The sequence below is a fragment of the Microcaecilia unicolor genome, chromosome 11 (genome assembly GCF_901765095.1).
Source record: "Microcaecilia unicolor chromosome 11, aMicUni1.1, whole genome shotgun sequence".
In the NCBI taxonomy this organism is placed as follows: Eukaryota; Metazoa; Chordata; class Amphibia; order Gymnophiona; family Siphonopidae; genus Microcaecilia; species Microcaecilia unicolor.
The window spans coordinates 59,403,212-59,429,906 of NC_044041.1; the positions used below are offsets into that span (position 1 = coordinate 59,403,212).

Sequence of the window (26,695 nt, forward strand, 5' to 3'; positions counted from 1 at the left end):
TTCTGTTCCTGTAGAACTGTCTGCTTGCATGCAAGCTACCACCTATGCCCCAATCCAACCTAACAGACTGAGCCAAATGTTAGCTATTAAGAAAATGTGTTGATTTATTTCCAAATTACTTTAAAATGCCAACTAACCCCATAAACTTCAGAAATGTTTCTGTCTGTGTTTTAACCAGCCAGTTTCAGATTAAGACCATCATTAAAAATCACTGACCCTAACAATCCTCAGCAACGCCCAGTCCTCTTTGGTTTGCTGGAATAAATTCAGGTCATCTCTAATCCTATACAGTGTAATCAGCTTGACCCATCAGGAACTGCAGTGCTAACAGAAACGAGAGGGTTTGAGGGAGGACGGATAACTTGGGCTAGACACTTATTTTTGCAGGCCTGTGTGTACATATGGATGTAAGAATCCAATGGTGATATTTCATCTGGAATTTCTTCTATAAGGGACAAGACATAGCCTCTCAATGACTCAGACTATTGCAGCAGGAAAAGGCACAACCCAAAGTCTAGAGATGTCTCCCAAACCGGTATGTTTTGTTTTTCTTTTCATCGTTTCTTTTCTTGCTCAGTTTTATTTCAATGTCTTACATGCAATAATGAGTGAGGGCCACCCCCTGCATCCAAATGTACATTCTGATTTTACACAAAAGAAACTTGACTGGTAGTTTTCATGATGACACATAGAAGGAGAAATCCCAGAAGATGTACCTCAGCAGAAAATACTAAAAGGGAAAGGGAAATGGGACTTGATATACTGCTGTTTTGTGGTATTTTGCAACTACATTCAAAGTGGTTTACATATATACAGGTACTTATTTTGTACCTGGGGCACTGGAGGGTTGTGACTTGCCTACAGTCACAAGGATCTACAGTGGGAATTGAACCCAGTTCTTCAGGATCAAAGTCTGCTGCACCAACCACTAGGCTATTCCTCTACCCCCAGTATTTCTCTCAAAGTGAGGTTGTCTGATTCCAGCCATCCAAAGCATCAGTTTCACATCTTAAGTCTCATCATATAAGCTCCCCTAAATATCTTCTTGGCCGAAGTTGGGCTGGTCACTTCCACAAACTGCTGAAGACTCATCTCTTCGACAAGACATACCACAAAGACCAAAACGTGAAATCCACACATATATCTAATAATGTTAAGAATGCCTTACATTATATCATTATCATGTTTTCCATTACCATGCAACCCAAAATACTTCTATAACACTAAATGTCAATTCTCCTTTCATTTCCACTATTCATGATACATTGTAAGCCACATTGAGCCTGCAAAGAGGTGGGATAATGTGGGATACAAATGCAATAAATAATAATTTAGTTCCAGGAATGTCTTCCTTGCCCATTAATGTCTTCATTTCTATAGCATTTTTGATTTTTCAATGCCGCCCCTGGATAGTACCAGGGCAGTCAGTGGTAATTTTCAGTACCATTATCTGGGTAAATGTCATTGAATATTGACCCCCATAATATTGTCTATAGCATCTTTGACTTCTTGACCCTGTGCCAACATTAAAACAATTAATATCGTATGAAAATCAATGTATTCATTTTATTCTATATATCCAAATGTTCTAATGCATGCACTAGTCTAGCAGGAAAGAAACAACCATGGCTACAATACATACAATGAAGCAAACAGCATTAACAATACATGTGCTATAAATGCAACCACAGAACTCTACAAAGAAAACCAAAGTCTCTGATTCTGATCAAGGGGTGGCTGATCTGATGATGCATTTTAGGGGTTTGGTCCACCTTTTGTGTTTCCTACATGAAACAAGCTGCAGATTGAAGTAAATCTGTGGCTAACATAGCGTGGCTGATTGTGCCATGCTTAGGACGTGTTACATGTACTTACAGCATTGACCATCCCTCTTTAATCTAATGCAGAGGTGACCCTCTCCACTAGCCCCTCACGCCCATTCACACTTTTACTTTGTTTCCCTTCTGCTCCTCCCCCCATTCTTTTTTTTTTTTTTTTTATTATAATAAATCCAACATTACATTTATGTAATAACATAAATCACACACATCAAATAGTATTATTGAAAAAATCACAATTTGAAGAAAAAGAAAAAAGATTTTAGTCCCCAATTATTGATCCAAGAACAGGAAAATTATATTAACCTCATAAGTATCAAAGTAAATTACTTCTTACTCAAACAGAGAGAACCAGGAATATCGCTAACAGGTATAACGCTCTACAATCCAAGATTAGTGCAGTATTATTCTTTTGTTACAATAAATGCTTTTAACTTCTCTGGATCAAAATAAACATAATTTACTGAGTTCAAGGAAATATAACATTTACATGGGAACCTTAACATAAAGGTCCCACCTATACGCAAAACTCTCTCTTTTAATAACAAAAATTGTTTTCTCTTCCTTTGAGTCTCTCGAGCAAAGTCTGGAAATATTTGGATTTTTGAGCCAAAGAATGGTGAATTAATGTGGCGGAAAAAGAGTTTAAAAATGTTATTACTATCTAGTTGCAAAGCAAAAGTAACCAATAATGTAGTTCTTTCTGTTATAGTCTCTAGTGAGGATTCTAAGAGTTCTGTTATATTCAGATCATCTTGAGAGTTAACAAGCAATGATTTCCCTTGTGCTCCAGAAATATACATTACTCGAGTAATCGGAGGGTACATCTCAGAGGGTATACCTAATACTTCATTAAGGTATTTCTTAAGCATGTTGATTGCTGGAACCAATGGGCTTTTAGGAAAATTAAGGAAACGTAAATTGTTAGCCCTCATTTGATTTTCTAAATATTCCGTTTTGCGTTGTTGGAAATTACTATCTCTCATTAGAACATTTATTGAGGAATTAATTGTTTTCACTTCTTTATCAAAATTCTCCATTTTTATAGTTTGTTCTGCATTTTTCAATTGTAAATCAGATTGTAGACTCTTTATATCCACCACAGCACCAGACAAAGTACCTGAAATTTGCTGCAAGCTGGCATTCAATCTTTGGATTGCTTCCCATATGGAATCCATCGTGACGGTAGCTGGTTTCATAGCTCCAAGATTCAAGGGCGATTCTCCAGGGCTTTTTTCAGACAAAACTCTTGTCGAAGCTGGTAACTGCACTGGCGTTGACGCGGCCACGGGGTCTCCACACCCAGCTGTTGAAGGCCAACTTCCGGATTCAACGCGCTGTTCACTCGCGGCCGTCGCCTCTCGTCCTGGTCTTGGAGGTACCGTCAAAGAGGGAGGGCTTAGAGATACTCCCTCAGCACTTAGGTCTAATTGTTCACCCGGACCTCCTTGAGCGAGCATTCCGGTTCCCGGCGGTTGGAGTCCCGATTCCTCCAACGTCAACTGCCTCAAAAGAGGGGGCTCAACCCTGCCTGTGGAGGTAGGCATTACGGATTTACCCTTCCTCTTTCCCATATCGGGTCTGAGAACACTCGATTGAAGAAGTTTTCGATGGCTTTCAGGAGCTCTTTCCCGCACGTCTGTTCAGGCAGCCATCTTGGATCCCCTCCTCCCCCCATTCATGGAATAAACTCCCTTTGTATGTCTTAGATTTAAATTTGCTAAGGTTAAGAACTCTGCTCCTTGCTCTTAGATTACCAGTTCTAATGATGGTCTGTTTGACTTATGGTTTCTTGTTTTTGATCCCTTTCTCAGCTCTGACAATGTTTTTCATGATTGTGTTGTGTAACTGGGCTCTGGCAAAGAGGCACCACAGAGACCCAATCCAAGCAAAGCTGAGCACTGTTCCTTTCTGCTGTAATTACAGTCCAAGACACAGCATGTCATGCTGAACGAGACTAAGCCCTGAATGATATCATAGGATGCAATCACGCCTGCAAACAGAACGTAGAAACCTTCAATATAGACTGTATCAACCACTGTTGACAACGTCCAGGTCAAGAGCAGATGAAAAATAGCTCCAAAATGACTTGCCTGGCTCTCACCTGTCCAATGAATGTGCACTTAAATTGTATCCATTGGGTACAGTCAAGCTGGAATAAGCAAAAATCATTTGAATGGATTTTTTATATGAAAAGAAGTGATCCAGGAGTTAGGTGGAAGATCGGTAGTTGAGTTTAAATGAAAAAGGAAAATGTTTTATTTAAAAGCATCTTTAATAAGTGTTATAAACCATAAAACACAGAAGCAGATGGTCACAAAGACACAACAAAAACAGCCCCAATCCTATCCCACAACTCAAGCAAATGACATAGAGTCCAATAATTAAACCACTATTCACTACAACACATTGAAAAATAATAACAGGAAAGTGGTACCCAGTCCCAAGTGTCAATATTATAACACATTCAAGAGTCCACTGGGTAATATAGATGTCAAAGAGTCCAAAAATGGGGTCCACAATTTGATAAAGTGATCAGTCTTTTTATGAGTAGTCAGTGACATTCCTAGCCTGTTCACCAGCGGGTCACCCCTGCACCCTCTTCCGCCACATCACTCTACCCTGGTGTGTCACCCCCCAAGGCATGCTACCCCGAAGCACAACACCCCACCACCTTGCCTCTAACCTCCTTGCCTCCTACCCAGGGGGTGTGCGGAGCAGGCGCCCGGCTGTTGGCTCTGGAACAGGAAGTAATGTCAGAGGGGGCAGGAGACTGGCAGATCCAACAGTCGCACACCTGCTCCACACGCCCATGCTGCCTGCACCCGAGGTGGACCTCCCTCCCTCACCTTGGTATGCTACTGTGAGTAGTTCCCATAACCGAAAGGCATTCCATCCGAAGCAAATGGTGCATTTGATTCCTCCAGAATGACAGGGAAGGAGGCTCAGGATGTATCCACTGCAACAAAATGCTACATTTCGCCATCAAGCAGGATTTCCACACAAATAACACCTGCTCCTCACTAGTCAATTCCAAGTCATCATCCAGGTCCAATAAACACAACTTTTCAGACCGTGCCATAGTATGTTGAACAAGTCGTTCAAGATGGTTCCAGAGCACTTTCCAAAAGCAGGCAATCTTCGAACACGAGCACCAACAGCGTATATGTGCCCACACATAGGCAAGTTGCAGATCTAGTAGGCCATATTTTATGACCCAACTGGGACTCATATAGAGACAATGCAGGACTTTATAATGAGTTTCCCCAGAATAAAACAGATTCAGTCAATTCCAGCACCCTAGACACTCCTCTGAATTTGCTAGGAGTGTACTTAGTAGCTAAATCTCAAGTCCATTCATTTATAGTTCTGTGAAAAGGATTGTCAAGATACTTATCTATGTACTCTTCATACACACCAACAAGTCCGTTTTCTACCACATCTTGAGGTCAGTATTGGCTAAACTTATCTTTGATCCACATACTCGGATAATCACGCAGTAAAGTGCTGACATAATGAGAAACTTGCAAATATAAATAGCAATCTGCTGGTCTGAGATTATAAGTGGTTTGCAAGGACTCAAAAGGCATTAATTGAGCTATGGTAATTGATTAACAGTCCCCTGTTTGCCCAAAGGCAAAAACCCAGACCACTCATACCTGGAAGGAAGTCTTCATTTCCTTTCTCTTCTTTACTAACTCACATCTTTCAGTTGTCACCTTCCCTGCACTCCTTGCAGTGCCTGCACTCCATTTTTCTCTATGCTGTCACTCCGTTCATCTCTCCTTCCAAAAAGGGACCTGGGAGTGATTGTGTCTGATGATCTGAATGTAGAGAAAGAATGTGAGAAGGTGGTGGCCAGAAGGTTGTTGGGGTACACAGGTATAATGGCTTGTTGCTGACCATTACTGTAGTCCGACATTGAAAAGGATTCTTGTTTATTGTTGCTATAAAGATGATATGAAAGCTTAAGAGACATTAACAAACGTTGCCTGCCCTGAGAATAGTGAGACCGAAGGTCAAAACTAACTTCAGCGTTAACGTGCAGTTAATGCAGGGTTTATGCGTGTTATTGTGTACCGAATGCTCAGAGGGCTCCAGGCTGGTTGTTAACGTGCTTGCTAACGATGGCCACAAATTGTATTGTAGTTTATTTAAATGGATGTTAATCAGGTTAGTAAGTATTCCGCGTAAAATGCACAGATGGAAATGATGGGCTATAACACTGAGAAATTTTTGCCAGGTCAGGGGCAGCATAGAAGGTTTCGAGAGACAAATTGTCAATTTTTAAGCACGGAAGTACAGGCGCCTATATGTTCGTTGTGCATCCAATTTTGTCTAGGCATGCGCACAAGACCCGCGCCTACTGCAAAACCTTTGTGTGCACATGCCAGGCATGTTCAGCCCCCTACTTTTAACAGCATGACTTAACTGCGCATAACATTAGCATATGATTTGCTTTGAGCATCACTTTGCTATTTTTTCACATTGCTGGATATGGGCTGTTGCATTGTCGGCCCCAGTATTGTTAGCATAGTTTGCTAAATGGGAGGTCAAATCCTCTTTCTTTGTCAATTGTTATTACATCATCATGTTTCCAGTGGGTTCAGGTGACAGGATATCAATCCCCCCCCTCTCATTATTCAGCACCATTAGTCTGAGTTAAATTTATTTATTTGTTACATTTGTATCCCACATTTTCCCACCTATTTGCAGGCTCAATGTGGCTTACATTGTACCGTAGAGGCGTTCGCCATCTCCGGTAGAGGAACAAATACAAGGAGTTAGTGTGGTCGGATAAGATTCATGTGCTAGAGACACATTGGGAATCATAGGAAGGAAGAGTTATGTATAGTCCATTACAAGCTTTGGTATCGTTGTGTTGCAGGGTTTAGGCGCTTAAGTTGGGTCGATGAGGTCGATGAGGTATGCCTTTTTGAGCAGGTTGGTTTTTAGTGATTTCCGGAAATTTAGGTGGTCGTACATTGTTTTCACGGCTTTTGGTAGTGCGTTCCACAATTGTGTGCTTATATAGGAGAAACTGGATGCATAAGTTGATTTGTATTTGAGTCCTTTGTAGCTTGGGTGGTGGAGATTTAGGTATGTTCGTGATGATCCGATTGTGTTTCTTGTTGGTAGGTCTATGAGGTCTGTCATGTATTCTGGGGCTTCGCCATAGATAATTTTATGGACCAGGGTGCAGATTTTAAAAGCAATATGTTCTTTGATTGGTAGCCAGTGTAGTTTTTCTTGGAGTGGTTTCCAAATACAAGCCTGGCTGCTGTGTTTTGAGCTGTCTGAAGTTTCTTTATGAGTTGTTCTTTGCATCCCGCGTAGATTCCATTGCAGTAGTCTGCATGGCTTAGTACCATTGATTGTATCAAGCTACAGAATGTTTCCCTCGGGAAGAATGGCAAATAACGGCCATACTCAGCTCATAACTGGAAAGCACACATGTCATTCTGTAGCAAAAGGTTAGGAAGTAATGTTTTTCCAGTGGTGCTCTGGGGAAGAGTTGGTTTAGAGTTAGTGCTTGACCCTATTTCTCCTTACTTTCATGATTTCAGATGCCTCCCTTGGTGGTTGGAGTCTGCTCACCAACAGTGGAAGATTTTAATTTATTTTGACTGGGCTGTTTCCTCCTGCTCTGAACCAGGGCTGGGATTTAGCATGATGACTTTTAATTTCATCCACCTGGGGATTAAATCACACTCTCCAGCCCTGGCTTAAGGTACTTCATTTTACGCTCTCTCTAGCGCTGGCTTAAGGCAGCTCATTTTACAGACAACAAGATGAGCTACCTTGAACCAGTACTGGAGAGTGTGATGTAAGCACACAAGTTGCCTTCTCTGTCTTTGAAGGGGATGATACACGACTGTAAGAAGTGCATTTCTTCTTTTTCTGCCACTGTTAAAGATTTGGATATTAATGTTTGCCCCTGATGCAAGCATTAGCTGAAACTTGCCTGCGTCAGACTCTTTTTATATTAAGTGAATATGCTCCACGCAAATAAAGAGCTCATTACCATACTGCTCTTCTTTCTTGGTAATCAATATCCAACTCTGCATTCGGTTTGTGGTCCAAGATAGAGGCTTTCTGTAAGTCTGCAATTAGACTCCACTAGAGACTCCAGCTGAAACAGGAGAATGAAACCTCTTGTATAGAAACAAAGCCTGAAGGAGGTAAGAGAGGATCCTCCCACTGAACTGACTCTGAGAAAAAAATATTGATGGTTGAATTTGCCATAAGCCAATAAAAAGAAGCAGTGAAGAGCCTATTTGTAAACTGTTTAGAAGATGAAATTAATGGGAGGTATATTCAAAGGTGAACTATGAATAATGACCTTGCTTCCAAAGCCCAGCAAATGGGATGCTGACAGGTGGATTTGTCTCTTCTCAGTCTTGGGAATTCCAGTTACCTTTTTGTGAGTAAGAGTAAGCAGAGGTTTCTGATATTTCTCCTCTGTTCACTGAGAATAAACTTACATTTCTGCCTCTATCAGCCCCAGTAAGTGCTATCTCATAGCAGTGACCCTGTTTGAGTGCGCTCACTTCTTGTCCAGGATCACTTTCAGGGCTGGCAATGGGGGGGGGGGGGGGGGGGGGGGGGGGGGGGGGAAGGAGGGCAAACAGGGCAAGTGCCCTGGGCCCCACAGCTCCAGGGAGCCTTGCGGCCCAGTCATCTCTTCCCCTTTTCCCCACCATAGTCCATCTCCTCCCTCCTCCCTTCCCGATCTTCTTTAGAAATGTATTTCCCTTGTCAAAGGGGACCCAGCGTTCCAGCCACTTTCACAAGATGCCTGCGTCTGTCCCGAAGCTTTCCTTCTCTACCACAATCCGCCCCCCTCTGACTCAATTTCCTGTTCCCACCTGGGCGGATCGCAGCAGAGAGGAAAGCTTCAGGACAGCCAGAGGCAGCTTGTGAGAATGGCTGCCGCGCCGGGGCCCTTCTGAGAAGGGAAATAAAAATTTTAAAGAAGACCGCAAGGTGAGGGGAAGGGAGGGAGAAGGACTGTGGAGGGAAAAGGGGAAGGGATACCCGAACTGCATAGTAGCAATGCAGGTGAGATTGGGGGAGGGGAATCAGGGATCAGAGGCCCCCTCCTTAATCTCTGCCCTGGGCCCCATCATGTCTAAAGCCGGCCCTGGTCACTTTTCCATACAGCACAGCTGCTATCTCCCTGGAATCACAATGAGGAATAAGCTGAGTGTGTGAAAGTGTACGTACAATACACACCTGCCACTGTGTATAAGATGTGAACAAGCTGTGCAGGTTGGGTCTTTGTATAAAGACATGTGTACAGACAGCCACTGTGGGGCAATTCAATAACTGGGCACTAGAAATTAAGCACCAGATTTATGTGTAAATATTCTTATAGAATACTAGCATAAGTTGGCAGAAATGTGCCTATATCTAGACATGCCCACTTATGCCATTTCAATGTCCATACCTAAATGTAGCACTTAAGCATGTAACTTAAAAGTATTCTGCAAGTTGTGTGTGGAAATGTTGGGACTTCCCATGCCCTGCCAATGCTCCTTGCCTGTACAGACTAATGCCTATCATTTACAGGATACGTCAGTTGTGCGCTAAAGTTATAGAATACTGCTTAGCACCAAATTGGTACTTACGTGCATGACTGTCAGAGTTATGCATACATATAATTATCAAGCTCCCAATACACAACTCACTGTCACAATTATGCATGCAAGTGCTAATAATCTATAACTTACATTAGAGGTCGACCGAATTTCAGTTTCGGATTCAAAGCCGAATCTGGCCTGAAATCCGGGTTCAGGTTTTGGCTGAAAATGCCAGTGTATTTGCAACTGAAGCCAAAACTCTCCCCCTCCCCAAGCGATCATTCTACACCCTCCATCCCACCCGACCACCCCAGTGGCCTCTTTGGGAGCAGGGACCTATCCCACTCATTCCTGCCCAATGTCTCTGCTCAGTAGAAATGGCTGCCTAGAATTCCTGTGGCAGCTTTGCAAGACTGCTGTGGGAGCCCTGGCAGCCATTTTGAGATTTGAACCAGCATGGGCAGGAGACTCGCTCCTGCCCCTTCTGGTTCCAATCTCAAAATGGCTGCCGGGACCTCCCACAACAGTCTCTTCAGGCTGCTGCAGGAAGTCTTGGCAGCCATTTCTACTGGAACCAGCCATGCACAGGAGTGAGTGAGGACACTCCTGCACCCACTACTCACCGATAATGAGGTAAGCCCAAGAGGGGGCCACTCCCAGGCAGTGGGCTCAGGAAGGGGGCTGACCCCTGGGGGGTGGGCTTGGGAGGGTGCTGCCACTGGAGTGGGGGCTCAGAAATGGGGTTACCACAGTGAGGTGGGCTCGGCAGGGGGGGTATTTTTGTAGGGTTGTGGGAGGGAGTGTTGAGGGGGGCAGGTTTGGTTTCTGTTTCATTTTCTGCTGAAACCGAGCAGCCAATTTCAGTCGTAGACTCTGTTTCTGCAGAAACCAAAGATCCAAGTTTCGGTTAGGCTGTGTGCACACGTGGATTTCTGGCATATGTGCTTTGTTTCACCATTCCTTTCTCTGGTAGCAGGTCACTTGGAATCTAGTATTACTAAGCATAGTCCTTGGCATTGGGGGTACCTTCCAGTATGGGTTACAGGTCTCCACCATCAGCTCTCCATCAGAGGTAAGCGCAACTCCTGCTTAGAGATAAACGCTCTCTCTTAATGTATGCCATAGAAAAGAACAATTTGAAAGCAAAGCCTGACAGGGTTTGGGAATCCCTGCTCTTCTCAATTTCTGCTATGGGTAGGATTTTGAGGCTCTGATGCCCTTTCATCCTACTCCTCTCATGGAACTGATGAGCACTGAGTTGACACAAAACCCTGAAGTTAATCCTTCTACCCACCCTCTACTCTGTAATGATCATAATGTCAGTGCACCTTGAGTATTGTATGCATTCTCAAAAAAGAACTGGGAAGGGTAGAGAGGAGGGCAATCAAAATGATAAAACAGATGGAATGATTCCCTTATGCTAAAAGGTTAAACAACCTGAAGAGGAGAGTCAGAGAAGAAATATGGTAAAGGTGTATAAAATCCTGAGTGGCATGAAGGGATTGTAGAACTGAGCAGTTGAGGTGGATGGGCAGCTTGGACAGGCCATATGATCTTTGTTGCCAACATTTTCTATGTTTCAGTGGAAATAGGGAAGGTTTATTTACCTTTTCAATTAACACTTAGACTAAGAGACGCTCTATGAAATTAGCAGGTAGTGAACAGATTTAAAATAAATTGGAGAAAGTATTTTTAACCTATCCCAAATCAAGCTGAGAAATTTATTGCTGCAGTATGTGGTCAGAGCATCAAGCATAAATGAGTTTGAAAGAGGTTTAGACATGTTCCTCGAGGGAAGATCCATAAATAATTATTTGCCATTCAGACATGGGAAAGCCACTGCTTATCCTGATGAGTGAATATCAAGGATTGTATCTTTGGATACTTCTTGATGAACTAGAGTGGCCACTGTTGAAGACAGGATGCCAGGCTCAGTGAGTATCTGGTCTGACCCAATATGGCATGTCTGATGTTCTTATGTTCTCCGTGACCTTCTTCTGTTCAGTCTTAGAATGTGAAGATATCAAACTATAAATATCACCATTAAGAGATCTGAAATAGAACATGAAAGATAAATAAAATAGTAATAATTTCTTAGTGTAATAAATCTATGTTCAAGTTGTTTTCACCCACCTCTACTTTTCTTTCCAGTATATTCAAAAGTTCATCAACCAGACCTGGCTTGATCGCAATGGCTTCCCCCTTCATGATGAGACACTTAGCTTACTATGGTCTGTCATCATTTCCATCTACAACCTAGGGGGGCTGCTGGGTGCCCTGAGTGTTGGCTATCTCTCTGGCAGATTTGGCAGGTAAAACATTCCTCTGCTCCTGTGTGATGGATCTCTTCTAGGATGGCAAAGACTAAAGGTTGCAGTAAATGGAGAGCAAGAGGGAAACTTCTCTTCAAACTCTATGAATGTGCTTCCATGATATTTACCTCAGAGACGGTTACAAGTGTCTTCAGCATCAAATGATATTATTAAAGAGCTATATACATACCATACATTGACATACATTCTCCTTTTCACCACTACAGGAAGAAGACCCTCTTATACAATAATATCACTGCGCTCCTGGGTGCGACTGTCTTGGGTTTCAGCAAAATACTGGGCTCCTTTGAGATGGTGATGTTAGGTAGATTCCTGTATGGAGTCAGCACAGGTATATATTCAGTTCCTTACATGTTTGTTTTTATTAAAATTTGCTATACCGCCCTTTCTGAACAGACAGGTCAGGGCAGTTTACAAAATCTCACAGCCCTCAGATAAACTAAGATTCTTGTCCTGTCAGTGATCTCTTCATCCAAAAGTTATCTCTCTATAGATTTTTTTTCTAGAAGCATTTCTTCAGCCAGGGGTTTTGTGTCTTTCTCCCTATACCTCCAACCTCCCTCCCCCAGGACTGATCTACCATTAAAACCCTCACCCAGGACTTGGATTTCATTACTTTCCTTCCAGGCCATTGCTCATAATAATTCAGATAGCATAGATAGGTCCTGAGAGAACCTCTTAATCCTGGTTTGTACCAGATGCAGTGGACGGTAAAGAGACTTGACCAGGGTCATGAGGAGAATCAATGAGAAAAGCGGGATTTGACCCTGGTTCTCAGCCCCTTATTTTAACCATGAGGCCATTTCTCCAGTGCAGGCTTTGAAAGGCCACTGCTAACATTTCTAGACCTCTTTCACCAACCCCACAGCAAGCATGTGCTGTAGAAGATGTTTTTTCCTTTTTCAAAAGTAATTGAATTCCAAACTCTTATGAAATAAACATAAATTGTAGCTCCTCATCTGAAGACACCAGCCCAGCCCAGAATTTGGGCCTCTCTGCAGTCAGGGGAAGAGTTGAGGCTGGGGAAAAAAAAACTCCAGGTAATGGTAGCTTTCAGCACCCTGTCTCTTTATTGGCCTTGTGTGCTCACAGCCAAACTAAAAAGAGCAGAAAGATATCCTGTTCCTGTGCCCCCAAAGATTTTGGATAAAGTAGTGTGGTGATTGTTGCGGTTGGCCGGGTCTTGCCACGTCCGAGTAAATAGAACTGATATCTCACCCATTGTGCTGTGGCTTTCTTCAGGGTGTGCTATGAGGTCTGCAGTTCGTCTATATATAGTGGGCTCTCAAACCTGATTGGTTGGAGTTTGAGGTGGGTGGTTTTCTAAGGAAAACAGGAGATTTTGGCAGGAAAAGTCTATTGGTTACAAATTTGAATTTTGGTGGGAAAGTTTGTTGGTTACAATTTAAGTTTTGGTGGGAAAATGAGGCAGGAAATTGGTTGGAATAGTTGTCACACCGTGGGGGAGAGTATTTCTGTAGGTCACTTTTTGAAACTCTGGGAAGAGAAAAGGACGCTTGTCCTTGGTACCAGTTCTTTTTGTGCTAAACTTCTTTTGAAAGAGTGGTTGCCATGCTTCATTAAGATTAGCCCTTTGTTTCCATTGAGGTTATGTGGATGCTTTGCTATCTCCACCGCCTCTTTGATTCTTCTCAGCCACCAACAAGATTTTTGTGTTGTCAAATCTAATTGTATGACCAGTTGTTTTAGCATGGAAGGCTACAGTTGATTTTTCTCTGTTACTGTGTTTGTTGTGTCTCACATGCTCTTGCAGCCTACTGTGTGGCAGTTTCAGCAATGTATGATTGGCTGAAACTGCAAGGGATTTCATAAACTCCAAGAGTTTGGAGTGGAGATAGCTGGTTCTTCACATGTGTGAGTGTGGATGTCAACTTTTATGGTGTGCTGTGTGGTGTTCTGATGTTATTCTTCTTTAGCAATTTACCTATGCAGTCCATCACTCCTTGGATGTAGGGGAGCACTGTGATGATGGTGGAACTCTGTCTGTAGATAACGGTTGTCATGAGTGGGTTTCCTGAATACAATATGTCCCGGACTTCCATCTATCCATTTTTTGATCATTAGGTTTAGAAAGGAAAGACATCCGTTGATTTCCATGGTGAACTTTATGTTGTTGTGCCTACTATTCAGAAGGTTCTGACATTCAGATTTATTGAATTATCTGAATAGTAGGCACTCCAACATACAGTGTCCCACCACTATATAGCCATAAGAAGAGGTGTCCTTCGTACACTAGTAAACAGAGCACTAAGAGTTTGTGACCAATACAATCTTCAGAAAGAAAATAACAACCTCTGGGACATATTCTTAGCCAGTAGCTAAAACAGAATGGCCACTTCTCAAGTCCTACAACTTCTGGACAACCCAACCTGTGACAACAGCAATAACCGACAACCACTTGATGACAACCCCACACAGAAGAAAAACTTGTAATATTCCCCTATATTGAAGGAATGATGGACTGCATAGGTAAATTGCTAAAGAAAAATAAGATCAGAAATCATACAGCACACCACAGAAGTTGGTATCCACACTCACACATGTGAAGGACCAGCTACATCCACTTCAAACCCCTGTACATTGGTGAAACTTCCGCATCATAGAGGAAAGGCTACAATAATGTTTGAGACACCACAAATGCAATAACATGGGAAAATCCGCTGTAGCCCTCCATGCTAAAGCAACTGGTCATACGAGTAGATTTAACAACACAAAAATCTTGGAAAAAGAAGATCTTTGGTGGCCAAGAAGAATCAAAGAGGCAGTGGAAATAGCAAAACACACAAGTAACCTCAAAGGAGACAAAGGGCTCATCTTAAACAAAGTATGGTAACCATTGATTCAAAAGAAGTTTAGCACAAAAAGGAATGGTACCCAAGTCCTTTTTCCTTGTGCCAGAATTTTGGATTGTGACCTATAGAAATCCACCCTCCCACCCAGTCAAAACTGTTTCAACAAATTTCCTGCCTCATTTTCCCACCAAAATTCAAATGTATAACCAACAGAGTTTCCAACCTCAATTTCCTGCCAAAATCTACTTTCTTCCTGAGGAAACCACCCACTTCAAACCCCAACCAATCAGGTTTGAGAACCGACTATATTAAGACAAATTGCAGATGTCAGAGCACAAACTGAAGAAAGCCACAGCACAATGGCTGAAATGTCGGTCCCACGAGGCAAAACCCGCACAACCAAAACAATCATGATGCTAGCTGCAGAAGCCTTAGAAAAAGTAGTGTGGTAGCTGTGTTAGCCCTCTATAACGGTTAATAAATGAAAATAAAAAATGGAAAATAAGGTGATACCTTTTTATTGGATTAACATAATACAGTTTTTTTTTTACTAGCTTTCAAAGGTGGAACCTCCTCCTTCAAGTCAGAACAATATGTGATTTACAATTTTATTAAAAACAGATTAAAAGAAATATAAAGAAAAGTGGGGAATGTCATTTTGTGTAAAAGTAACGGTAAGAAAATTAGTTAAAGCTGTCTCAAATTCACAGATCCAGAGGCAGCATCACCCTATACCCTAAATTAGGGGCCCTTTTACTAAGCTGTAATAACACTAATGTGTGCTTACCGCAGGTTAAATCTGCTAACTGCAGGGTACACTCAGGCATCCTGTGGTACTTTTGAATAGGCTTGCGCTTCCCATATGCTAAAAAAGACTTTTTATTTTTTTAGTGTTGGGGGCATGTTTTGGGGTGGAGAGTAGGCATGCCTAGCGCTAATCAGTTAGCGCAGCTACATCGCCGTGTACTAATCGATTACTGCATGGTAAGCACAAGAGCCCTTACCACCTACAAAATAAATGTCAGTAAGGGCTCCCATGCTAATTGGGAAATTAACACGTGGCTATTAATTGAGGAAATAGAAAATGCGGCCAGCAGCTGCACTAAAAGTGGCTTTGGTGCACGGGAAGCCCACACACTAGTCATAATGCAGGCCACTTTGTAGCAGCTTAGTAAAAGGGCCCCTTAATCACAAAAAAAATTGTTTAAAAAAATGCCTGGCCATTATTCAAAACTATTTAACCGGCCAGGAACTGCTCCTGGCCAGTTAAATAGCGTTTTAGCCTAACCAGTTATTCGGTGGGAGATAACTGGTTATCTCTCACTGAATATCTGCGGTTAATGATTAGCCACTGACTGGCTATATTATGCGACATAGCTGGTTATGTGCAGACATTCAGCGCCAAACCAGCTATGTTTAGCAGTTAAGATAGGCTGCATAAATAGAAGGCCTAGCTTTAACCACTAAGCCACTGGTTCCCAAACGTGGTCCTGGAGGCACCCCAGCCAGTCAGGTTATCAGTATATCTACAATCAATATTCATGAGATAGGTTTGCATGCAGTGGAGGCAGTGCATGCAAATCTCTCTCATGAATGTTCGTTGTGGGTATCCTGGGTGCCTCCAGGACCAGGTTTGGGGAGCACTGCACTAAGCACTTAACCGGTTAGCTCTGAATATCGGCTTAACTGGTTAAGTTGCAGCGATTGAAAATGAAACCAGATATTCAATGCTAGTCACTGGAAATGGCCTGGCATCTAATAGCCAGATAGAATACCACCAGTGGCAGCCTACGTGCTGCCCGCCGCCAGCTGAATATCGAGGGATATGTCTTTAGGCCAGATTTGAACTTTTGATACGAAGATTCTAAAGTATCCCATAATGTCAGTCCAATGACATCACGTACTTCCGGGTTCGTCACAAGCAGAAGTGACCAACCACATGAGGTTTCTTGGCTTCAGAATGTTGGAGGTGCATTCTATTAAATAGGATTGGTCAGTTCCTTGAAGCACAGCCAGAGCTCAGCATCCTGCACAGTAACGCTCAGACACCAGAGAGAGAGGGGGAGGGCCTGACACCAGAGAGAGGGAGAGAGGGGGGGCATCTCTGTCAAACACACTCTCTCTCACACACACTCTCTCTCACAGTCAATGTCTTTCTCTCTCTCACTCTCACACACTGTCTCTCACACACTCTATGTCTCACACTGTATCACATTCACTCTCTATGTGTCACACAGTCACTCACACACTCTCTTGGTCTCATACACTCAGTCTGACAGAGAGTCTGTGTCTCACACACACTCTCTCTCTCACACACACTGTATTTGTGTGAAACACACTCTCTCTCACACTGTGTCTCACATACGCACTTGCACACACTCTCATTCTCACACACACACTCTCTCTCACAGACACACTCGCACCCAGACTCACTCTCTCTCGCTCTCTCTCACACACACACACTCGCACATTCTCTCTCTCTCACACACACAGTCACTCTCACATACACTCTCTCAAACATACACACTCTGAGGAAAACCTTGCTAGAGCCTGTTTCATTTGTGTCAGAAACGGGCCTTTTTTTACTAGTATTGAATATTGCGAAAGGATGAGTCAACCAGGAGATTCTGTTGACTGGAACAGTGGCCTAGTGTCTGAAGTAACATGAGTACCATGGTAATCTTGCTCAATAGAGCACAAAGGATTGGAAAGTCAGTGCTAGACTGGAACTGGAAACCCTCTCTCCCTCACCCCTTCATCTAACCTTGGACAGAGCCTTTCACACCTAAGCAGATCTGGCTTTTGACATGAACTTTCCTGTCTCATCAGTTTTCTCTGGCTTTCAGGCTTGGGACTGAATGTTCATATGATATATACAGGGGAATGCGCCCCACAACAGCTGCGAGGAAGGATCACCATTACCTCTGCTTTATTCGCAGTCATCGGAAAATGTACAGGACTGCTCCTGAGCCTCAGGTGAAGATAAAGATCTGACAAATTATACCAGTACAAGATATTCATTCCTGACATTAGTTTTAATGAATCTTTTCAGCAGCTGACACAGACATTCAGAACATGCAATATACATTTGATTGGAGGGAGGTGGAGGGGTTTATGATCGAAGAGGTAGCACACTGTCTTTGATTCAGTAGCCCAGAAAACCCAGATTAAGGCAAATAGTTTCTTTAAAATAGTCCTTAAAGGACTCTATGTATTAGGTATTCCAGTTCTCTCTCTTCCTCTCTCTCTCTCACACACACACACACACACACACACACACACACACACACACACACAATCTCTCTCTTATGTACTCACTAGAGAATGACATGGGGACAAAATTTGCCCCCGTCCCCGTGGGTTCTGTCTCCATCCCTGACCCATCCCCGCAGGTTCTGTCCCTGTCCTCACCCCATCTCCGCTCCGTCCCCATTGGCTCTGTCCTCATCTGCAGAAGCGTCAAACAATTATGATTTTGTATTTAAATCTTTTTATTAAAGTATAAACAGGAACAATAAACTGTGCAACTGCAGTGAATAAGTTACAAATATAAAACAATAATAACAGCAAGCAGCTATAATAACCCTCCTCACCACCGCCCTCTACCCTTCAAACCCCAACAATAGCTGATTTCTTCTACTCGAAGGAATCCTAATCCACCCTATTAAAATGTCCAGGGGTACAAAATACAACCCGTTCTTTATGCCCTAGAGGGGAGAAATATGCCCTATGAAGCACTGTTATGAATTTTGAATCTGTGGATAAGTCATCAACAATCTCAGGATTCAGTCTAGCTCTCCTGTCTTCCACAGTTCTTCCTGCAATAGCAGATGTCTTCTTAAAAGACGTGCTGGTAGCAGGATGTACAGGATTCCCCATGTAAATTTTACTGGTTGTGGCCAGTATGTTTGCTTGTTTTTCCAAAAAATCTAAATATCATTGTCTGCATCACTCAAACATAAATAACAGTCCAGTTCATTGACAGGTTTCAAAGTAGAAAATGACACAGGGACAAAATTTGTCCCCGTCTTCATGGGCTCTGTCCCCATCCCTGTCCCATCCCCGTGAGATCTGTCCCTGCCCCATCCCCACAAGCCCTGTCCCTGTCCCCATCCCCATGGTTACTGCGGGTCCCCATCACCGTGTCATTCTTTACTGCTCACACATAGACATGCACAGACGCATTCTCTCTCTCTTTGTCCTATACACTCATTTATTCTTTCTCTTTTGGTCTAATGAATGCTGAGTGTCTGCTGTGTCTCTATTGATATCCAGTGAACTGCTGGGCTCCGAAGACTTATGGCCCCTGCTTATGGCCAGCAGTGTATTCCCTGCTCTGATCCAGCTGGTCACCCTGCCATTCTTTCCAGATCCTCCACGATACCTCCTCATCGATAAGGGAGACAAGGAGGGCTGCATACAAGGTGACAAGGCCAAACTACAGAAATAACACTACCAGCTATAGAAAAAAGAGAGTGAGAAAAAAAAGTGCTGGTTACTTCTGTAACAAGATCAGTGTCATTACTCACATTAGTGTGTGTCAGAGAGAGAGAGAGAGAGCATGCATGTGTAAGAGAATGTGCCTGAGTGTGATTGTCAGTGAACATGTAAATGTCTGTGTGCGTGAATGTGAGAATGTATGTGTATATGTGTGTGTGTGAGAGCAAGCACATGCAAGAGTTTGTGTGTGTGTGAGTAAATGTCAGTGTGGACTGTCTCTTCATGTTCAAGTGTAAGCGTACGTCTAGTAGCGCTTTAGAAATGATAAGTAGTAGTAGTGCACATAAGAGTGTGTATGAAAGTGCATATGTGTGTGTGTGTGAGAGCAAGCGTATGCAAGAGTGTGTATGTGTGAATGAATGTCTGTGCACATAAGAGTATGTGTATGAAAGTATATATGTGTGTGTGTGAGAGTAAGCATGTGTGTGAGTGTGTATGTGTGAGAGAGTGAATGTCAGTGTGCACATAAGTGTGTGTATGAAAGTGCATATGTGTGCGAGAGTAAGCACATGTGTGAGTGTGTATGTGTGAGAGTGAATGTCAGTGTGCACATAAGAGTGTGTATGAAAGTTCATGTGTGTGTGTGAGAGTAAGCATGTGTGTGAGTGTGTATGTGTGAGAGTGAATGTCAGTGTGCACAAGAGAGTGTGTATGAAAGTGCATATGTGTGTGTGCGAGAGTAAGCACGTGTGTGTGTATGTGTGAGTGAATGTCAGTGTACACATAGAGTGTGTATGAAAGTGCATACGTGTGTGTGTGAGAGTAAGCCCATGTGTGAGCTGGGAAATAGCCCTGGGAGCTACTCTCAGAACCAGAGCAGAGTGAGATTTTACGCTTCTACATTTTGACTGCCCTGTAGATTAGTTAGTGTTAGATTAGTTCCTGATGTGGATCTTTCAGGTCGTCCTGGTTTGCCTGTATTAGTCAAAATGTCTCTGTGATGCTGTTGACTGCTATTAAAACTGCTAAATCTGTGACATCACTTGTATCTGATTGGCTAGGGATGGTTTGCTGCATCTCTGCCTTCCAATTACAGAGCCAGTTTAATGGCTCCTAGAAATGTAATGATATACATAGAAGCAAGCAATAATGCCCCTCCTCCCAGCTGTAATGGGTTAACTGGAGGGTAACTCAGGGGCTCAAGCTTAGAGGGGTTTCCATAGAGAATCAGATTAAGTGGTAGGGAGGATATCGCCAGCATTTCACTCATCCTTTATCTATCTGCAGTCTTATTATCAACCTCCTATTTTCTGCTAGCCATGAAGAAGCTCTGGGGGGACAGAGACCACAAAGCTGAGATGGACGAGATGTTAGCAGAAAAAGCAGCTATCAATGGAGAGAAAGCAAAGAGTGTTGTGGAGCTAGTATGCAATCGGGCTGTGCGCTGGCAGTTTCTCACCCTCCTACTGGTCTACGGCTTAATGCAACTTGTTGGCATCAATGTGGTAATTTTCCAAATGGTTGTTTTTGGCATTGGAAAGCATACCAATAGGACAGAGTTTATTGAAAAAAGGACAGAGTTTAATGTCTGTCTGAACTATGCCAGTGCATGTAGGGATGGAAATATCCATGTTGCATGGTCTATGGTCTGCAACTTGAGAATCCTGAAGATGAGTGTTCAAACTCTTTGCTCTCTTCCTAGGTGTATTTCTATACTTATGATGTTTTCTACAATGCTGGAATTCCCAGTGCTCAGATTCGCTATGTGTCCCTTGGAATGGGCATAACTGAGCTCCTCACCATAGGCCTCTGTGTGAGTACCACCAGTACCAGCCCTGTGCATCTCTTCCATGCCTTACCAGAAAGGTTTATCCAGTTAACTGTTCTTCTTTTTGGCTTGTAGGCGTACATGATTGATCATGTGGGGAGGAAGGCTCTTCTGTGGAAGAGCTACAGCATTCTCAGCTTGACCTTAGGAACCCTCACAGTCACCCTTTCACTGCAGGTAAGATTCATTCTCTTAGGTGAGTTAAGGTTCCTCCATCCTGAAAGGAGAAGTCCCATCTATAAAAGCCACAGTTTTACTTGCCACTGGCTCTACTAGACAACTTGATGGTCATTTTTAAGTATGTGGGCACTTTTAATCAGTGTACTTGATACTAATTTTCAAAGTGAAAGAAATGCAAGATAGTTTCTTTATACATCTGTGTAGATAAGAATAGCCATACTGGGTCTGATGTCCCTTATAGCCCGATATCCTGTTTCTAATAGCGGTCAATCCTGCTCTTTGTGAGAGGGAGAGTAGAATAGGTATATGGGTAAATCTTCTTTGCGTGCATTATATTCCTCTTCCATATAAACACACCTCTGAAAATGGCTCCGTGCAATGTGGGTAATAGTGAGCTTGTTATGAAAGGTCTCACATACTTTCAGTTGGCCAGAGAAGGGCAGCTTCTGCCAAGGTAAATAGCGCTGAAAATGATCTTTTCCATGACTGATTCTATACAAAAGCAGAGAAGTTCCTTCTTGATACCCACATCTGCTAGACTGTATACTCCTGTCGCTGCCAGCTGTCCTTGTCCCATCCCAAAGCGGAGGGAGGTACCAATAAGCTCCCAGTAGCTCCTGTGCAACATCACCTCTAGATACTAATTTATATTACTCTAATACCCTGCAATCCGGTTCTTTCAGGGAGCAGTGCAGTTCCTAGAACTCTGCATTATCAACTGCTAATTCAGTGCTGAGAATGCATGAGAAGGACAGGAGATGTGACAAGGTGCCACTGGAGAGATTTCTCCTTTCTGGAACCCAAAACTGAATCTCTAGCTGAAGGAGAAGAATAAGATTCTTCCTCCTCTGTCAAGAGCAGCTCATTCTTTTCCAGATTCTTTCCAGACAACAAATCTCTGCTGATATTAAAACTGTATTTTTTAAAATACAATTAGTTGCGAGACCTAAAGGTTTGATTTCTGCAGAAACTTTTCGTTCTGTTATGCAAAGTTCTGTTCTACCTCACTTGGACTATTGCAATGCCCTCGTTTGAAGTCTTCCACAAAACTCTTTGAGAGCATTGCAAGTAGCTCAAAATTCTGCTGCTCATTTAATTGGAAATATAAGCAAGGTTGATCATGTGACTCCTCAACTTGCAAAGCTTCATTGGTTGCCTATTTTTTGGCGTATTAAGTTTAAAATTTTGATGTTGGTTTTTTCAAGCCTTACATAATGAAGCTCCATTAACCATTGCCCAAAGTCTGCAAATTTATCATCCCTCAATGGATTTGGTATCACAAGGTCATTGCCTTCTAGATATTCCTTCTTTTCACCAAGTTTATCAACAAAGACTGTGCTTATATATTCTTTGTAGTGGGACCAACTATGTGGAATGCTCTTCCTTTAGAAATATGCCAGACTACCTCTTTATTGATGTTTAGAAAATAGTTAAAAACTCTTTTGTTTCGTGAGGCATTCTGTTGATTAATCATGTTCATTTTATGCTGATTTTTTATTTTCTTTTAGATTTGCTGTATGTTTGTTTTGTTTTTATTGTACTTTATGTTTTTGTTTGTTTTAACTTGTATGAGTATAAATTGTAACCCGCTTAGTTGTCTTGGATAGGTGGGATATACATTTGATAAAGAAATAAAGAAATTTCCAGAGTCTAGAGAAGAATCAGGGTGACATGTTTGATTAAAAATTCTTAGCTTTTTTTCTCTGGTCATTTCTGACCTCAGAGGATGCCCTGAGTTACTTGAAATCCCTTCTTTTTCCACAGAAAAACTACTCTTGGATGCCGTACTTCTCTACCATACTTATCTTCATCCTTCTCCTGAGCTATGGGATAGGCCCAGGTTGGTATCTGAAAGTCTTTTCATTTTTTTATTCGTTTAATTAAGGAAAGACATGTTGGCTTTAAGAAGAAATGTATACCACACTCTTACTGAAAGTAACAGACTTAGCAGAACATTACCTGTTTTTCTGACTATGGTTCCTAGAAAACTCTTTCTGGAAGAGACTGAGGCTCTAGTTGATGGCATATCCCCTTATACCTATCTTGTCCCAAATTTCTACCACACTCCACACCTCACATGGGGGAGACTGCAGTGGCGTAACATTACTTCTTAAGTAACTCATGGTCAATAGCAGATATAAAGCTAGCTCTCACAATGTGATTTTCTGAATTTCTCCCTATTTCTGTTTTTGCAGCTAGTGTATCCTGCACATTGACAACAGAGATCTTTAATCAGTCCTACAGACCTGCCGCTTTTGTCTTTTGCGGTGTCTTGAACTGGCTTGGTCTTATCGTTTTAGGATTTGTTTTCCCCTTCATTGTGGTAAGATAGTTTTTCCGTAGAGGAGAGAGAATGTGGGAGAAGGGCCGGCTCAGAGGTCAGTGGTGCTGGCTTCATGAGCATGGAAGGAGTGTGGAATATGAGTCCCTTACTAAAGTGTAAGGGAGTGCCGACACTGCCAATGGGGATTTGGTTGGCTTCCTTTGTTGAGAGTGAGATGGAATCATATACAAAAGCATGGGGTGGGTGGGGGGAGGGGGGAAGGTTAACTGCATGGAGCAACAGTTACACCCTAACTACTTTACTGGTCTGACTGGTTGGGCCATTTTGGTCTTTATCTACCATTATGTATTATATAACAGTAAAAGACTGTACAGAATAATATAGGGAGCCGTCTGCTCATATCACTAACTCCTTTATAATGAAGCCCTTGTGATTGTGAGAAGTTTTTGCAATGAATCGGAAAATATAGTCCATTTGAGAGATAATTCAATAAATAGCGCCCAAAGTTGGGCGCTAGGATGACCCATGCTAAGCTGGTATTCTGTAAAGGATGATTTGCATGGAATGACCTATACAGAATACTAGCTAACTTTGGGTGTGAGTATTTATGCCTGCCAAAGGCTGGTGTAAATGGTATTCTAGAACATCGCACCTAATTTCTGGTAATGCCTCTGACCCACCCATGCCCTTCCCATGGCCACACCCCCTTTGGAGTTGTATGCTGTGAAATTTAGGTGTGCATGTTATAGAAGAGGGTAAATCCACGTGTAACTCCTAATTACTGCCAATTAAGGGCTTGCTAATGCCAATAGTTGATTGTTATTGCCCAACTAGCTAATTAGTTTACACACGGATCTGCGATCTGTGCTCAAACTTGTGTGCCCAACTTTGGGCAACCTATGCAGATTCTGGTGGTTTGTGCTCTTGTGCCTTCAATGCATTTGGACAATGTGATCCAGCAGGAACCAATGGGAGAAGTGAGTCCTAACCCTGAGCCAGACACCCATGGCAAGTGTGAACAGCAGTCGCTAACCAAAGATAATTGTAATACAGACAGACCACCTCCAAAGCACATCAGCAAACTCTAGAGTAGACACTCATTGTGAGAGCCTCTGCTAGGAAAAGAGGAGAAGAAAACCCAGCACTGGTATTTCTAAGAGTAGCTTGAACAACAAGGAGATAAAGACACTCACCCAAGATCACACAGAGTCCATGGCAGAGCTAGAATTAGAAATGAGGTACAGTAAGGGAGCGAACGGTTTCTCTTTGAAGTAAGATTTTTCTCCTATAATCTATGATGAAAGTTAGCCGTATCTTCTCTCATTGTAACATCTCACTGTTTTTTTTTCCAGCAAGGCCTTGGCTCGTTCTGCTTCATCTTCTTTTTGGCGTATTGCCTTGTTATGGCTATTTTTGTTTTCCTGTTTGTGCCGGAAACCAAAGGCAAGAGCATTCTGGAGATCATGGAACAGTTTCAGCATTTGAACTTTGGAGGGAAAAAGAAAAAGACGGACAAACAGACAGACATCAATTTGATCTTTTCTACCAGATTTTCTACCAGATTCTAAATGGAAACATCTGAAGGACAGACTGAGCTGCTGTGATGAGCACTTATTAAGATCCGAGGCGTGCACTGCTTTTCTCATGTGACTGGCAGTGTTTAACTCTTGGAAGACAAGGTCTGTGGTGCAGAAGGAGAAGTACTGGCCCTGGAGCCCTTCTTCGTTGTGGCCTTTAATCTTTTTTTTTTTTTAATCTCAGGACTAACAACACATTTTAAAATCCAGGACCATGGTGAATTACATTTATTGGGAATAATCTATTGTGCTGCATTTTTGTGAGCATCAGGACATAACCCCAGAAGGATCCCTTTCTTAAGACTTAGTTGATTACTAGACAAAAATGCCACTGTCAGCTGGAAATCCTGCTGTTTAGTGGCCAAGTTTTCAAATTTCATGATTACACAAGAAGCCTTTCTCTGACCTCCACACCTTACTTATGTGATGTATCTTTTTGAATCAATTTGAATTTGGAGAAGCAAATTCTATGGTAAATTAGTGCTATAAATCTGCACCATCTTTATGTATCTACATCTCTGCACCAGAAATGTCATCAAGAATTCAGCTCTGAGTCTCAGCCTGCTTGTCTGACATTGCGCCTGAATGTCCCACCGCCATCTCAAACTTCATGCGACCAAGACAGAGCTTCTAAACTTTCCCCCTAAACTAACTTCTCTCTTTCCCCCTTTATCTCATTTTCTTGGATAACACTGTCATTCTCCCGGTCTCCTCAGCTCATAACCTTGGAACAGAGCCGACCCAAACATTAAGCAGGATTAGGCAGCACCTTCAGAGGGCGCCAAAGAGCAGCTGCAGTCATAGCAAAACCATAAGTGCTGACAACCAGACAAACTCAAAGAAACAACAGCAGGGAGGGTGGGCAGTTTTCAAATAGCCCATTTACCCAGAATTTTTCTAGGAAGGGTGGTGGGGTAACCATGACTGTTGGGGGGGGGGGGGGGGGGCAAGGGACCTAAAAGTTAATTGGGTGGGAGGGTAGGATGCAAGGTTGTAGGTTTTCCTAGGGCACCTACTACCATTGCACTGGCCCTGACTTGGGGTAATCTTTGACTCATCTCTCTCTTTCTCTGTACAAATCCAACAGACTGCCAAAATCTATCATGTCTTTCTTTATAACATCCTCAAAATACACTCCTTCCCCTCTGAACATGTTACCAAAACCCTTATCTACATTCTCATCGCCTTCCACTTAGACTACTGCAACCTGCTCCTCACAAGTCACCCACAGAACCACTTCTCTTCCCTTCAATCTGTTCAAACTTCTGCTGCCTGATTTATCTTCTGCCAGTGTCACAACTCACACACAACCCCTCCCTCGAGTCATTTCGTTGGCTCCCCATTTTTTTCTGTATACAGTTCAAACTCCTCATCTTTCTTCTCTCTCCCTACACCCCACCCTGGGAACTCTGTTCATCAGGGAAGTCTCTATTATCTGTACCTTTCTTCTTGACCACCAACTCCAGACTCCATTCCTTCCACCTTGCCACAACATACATCTGGAATAGACTTCTTGAGTCACTGTATCATGCTTCTATTTAGTTTCAATAATTTTTTATTGCTGGCATGTGCTCATACAATCTGTTAATAATACAGACAATATTACCGTGGAAATAAATGCAGAAACCAGTGGAGTAGAACAATGTACAATACAAATTGCCACCACCAACAGTTTCATGAATTACAACCCCTTCCTCCCTACCCTAACATCCCCCCATCCTCCGTTCCAAATACATGGCGAGGAGATAAATCCAACAATGGTATACAAGTTAACAATGGTAACAGTCTGTTATAGAACCTGTAACCCCACCACCACCAC

At 42.6% G+C, this 26,695-nt stretch overlaps 1 protein-coding gene across 2 annotated transcripts; it reads left to right on the forward strand.

Moving 5' to 3' along the window:
* Positions 1–301: 301 nt before the first annotated feature.
* On the forward strand, positions 302–25,795 carry LOC115480728 (solute carrier family 2, facilitated glucose transporter member 11-like). 2 transcript variants are annotated; one of them, XM_030219596.1, is made up of 12 exons: positions 302–535; positions 10,395–10,493; positions 11,573–11,733; positions 11,961–12,085; positions 17,414–17,543; positions 18,843–18,991; positions 20,325–20,512; positions 20,710–20,820; positions 20,911–21,012; positions 22,780–22,855; positions 23,211–23,338; positions 24,652–25,795. In XM_030219596.1, the coding sequence occupies exons 1-12, from the start codon at positions 473–475 to the stop codon at positions 24,865–24,867; spliced, it is 1,548 nt and encodes a 515-aa protein (XP_030075456.1). In that variant the 5' UTR covers positions 302–472; the 3' UTR covers positions 24,868–25,795. The 2 variants fall into 2 exon arrangements, with proteins under 2 accessions (XP_030075456.1, XP_030075457.1); XM_030219597.1 differs by having other exon boundaries at positions 10,398–10,493.
* Positions 25,796–26,695: the final 900 nt, after the last annotated feature.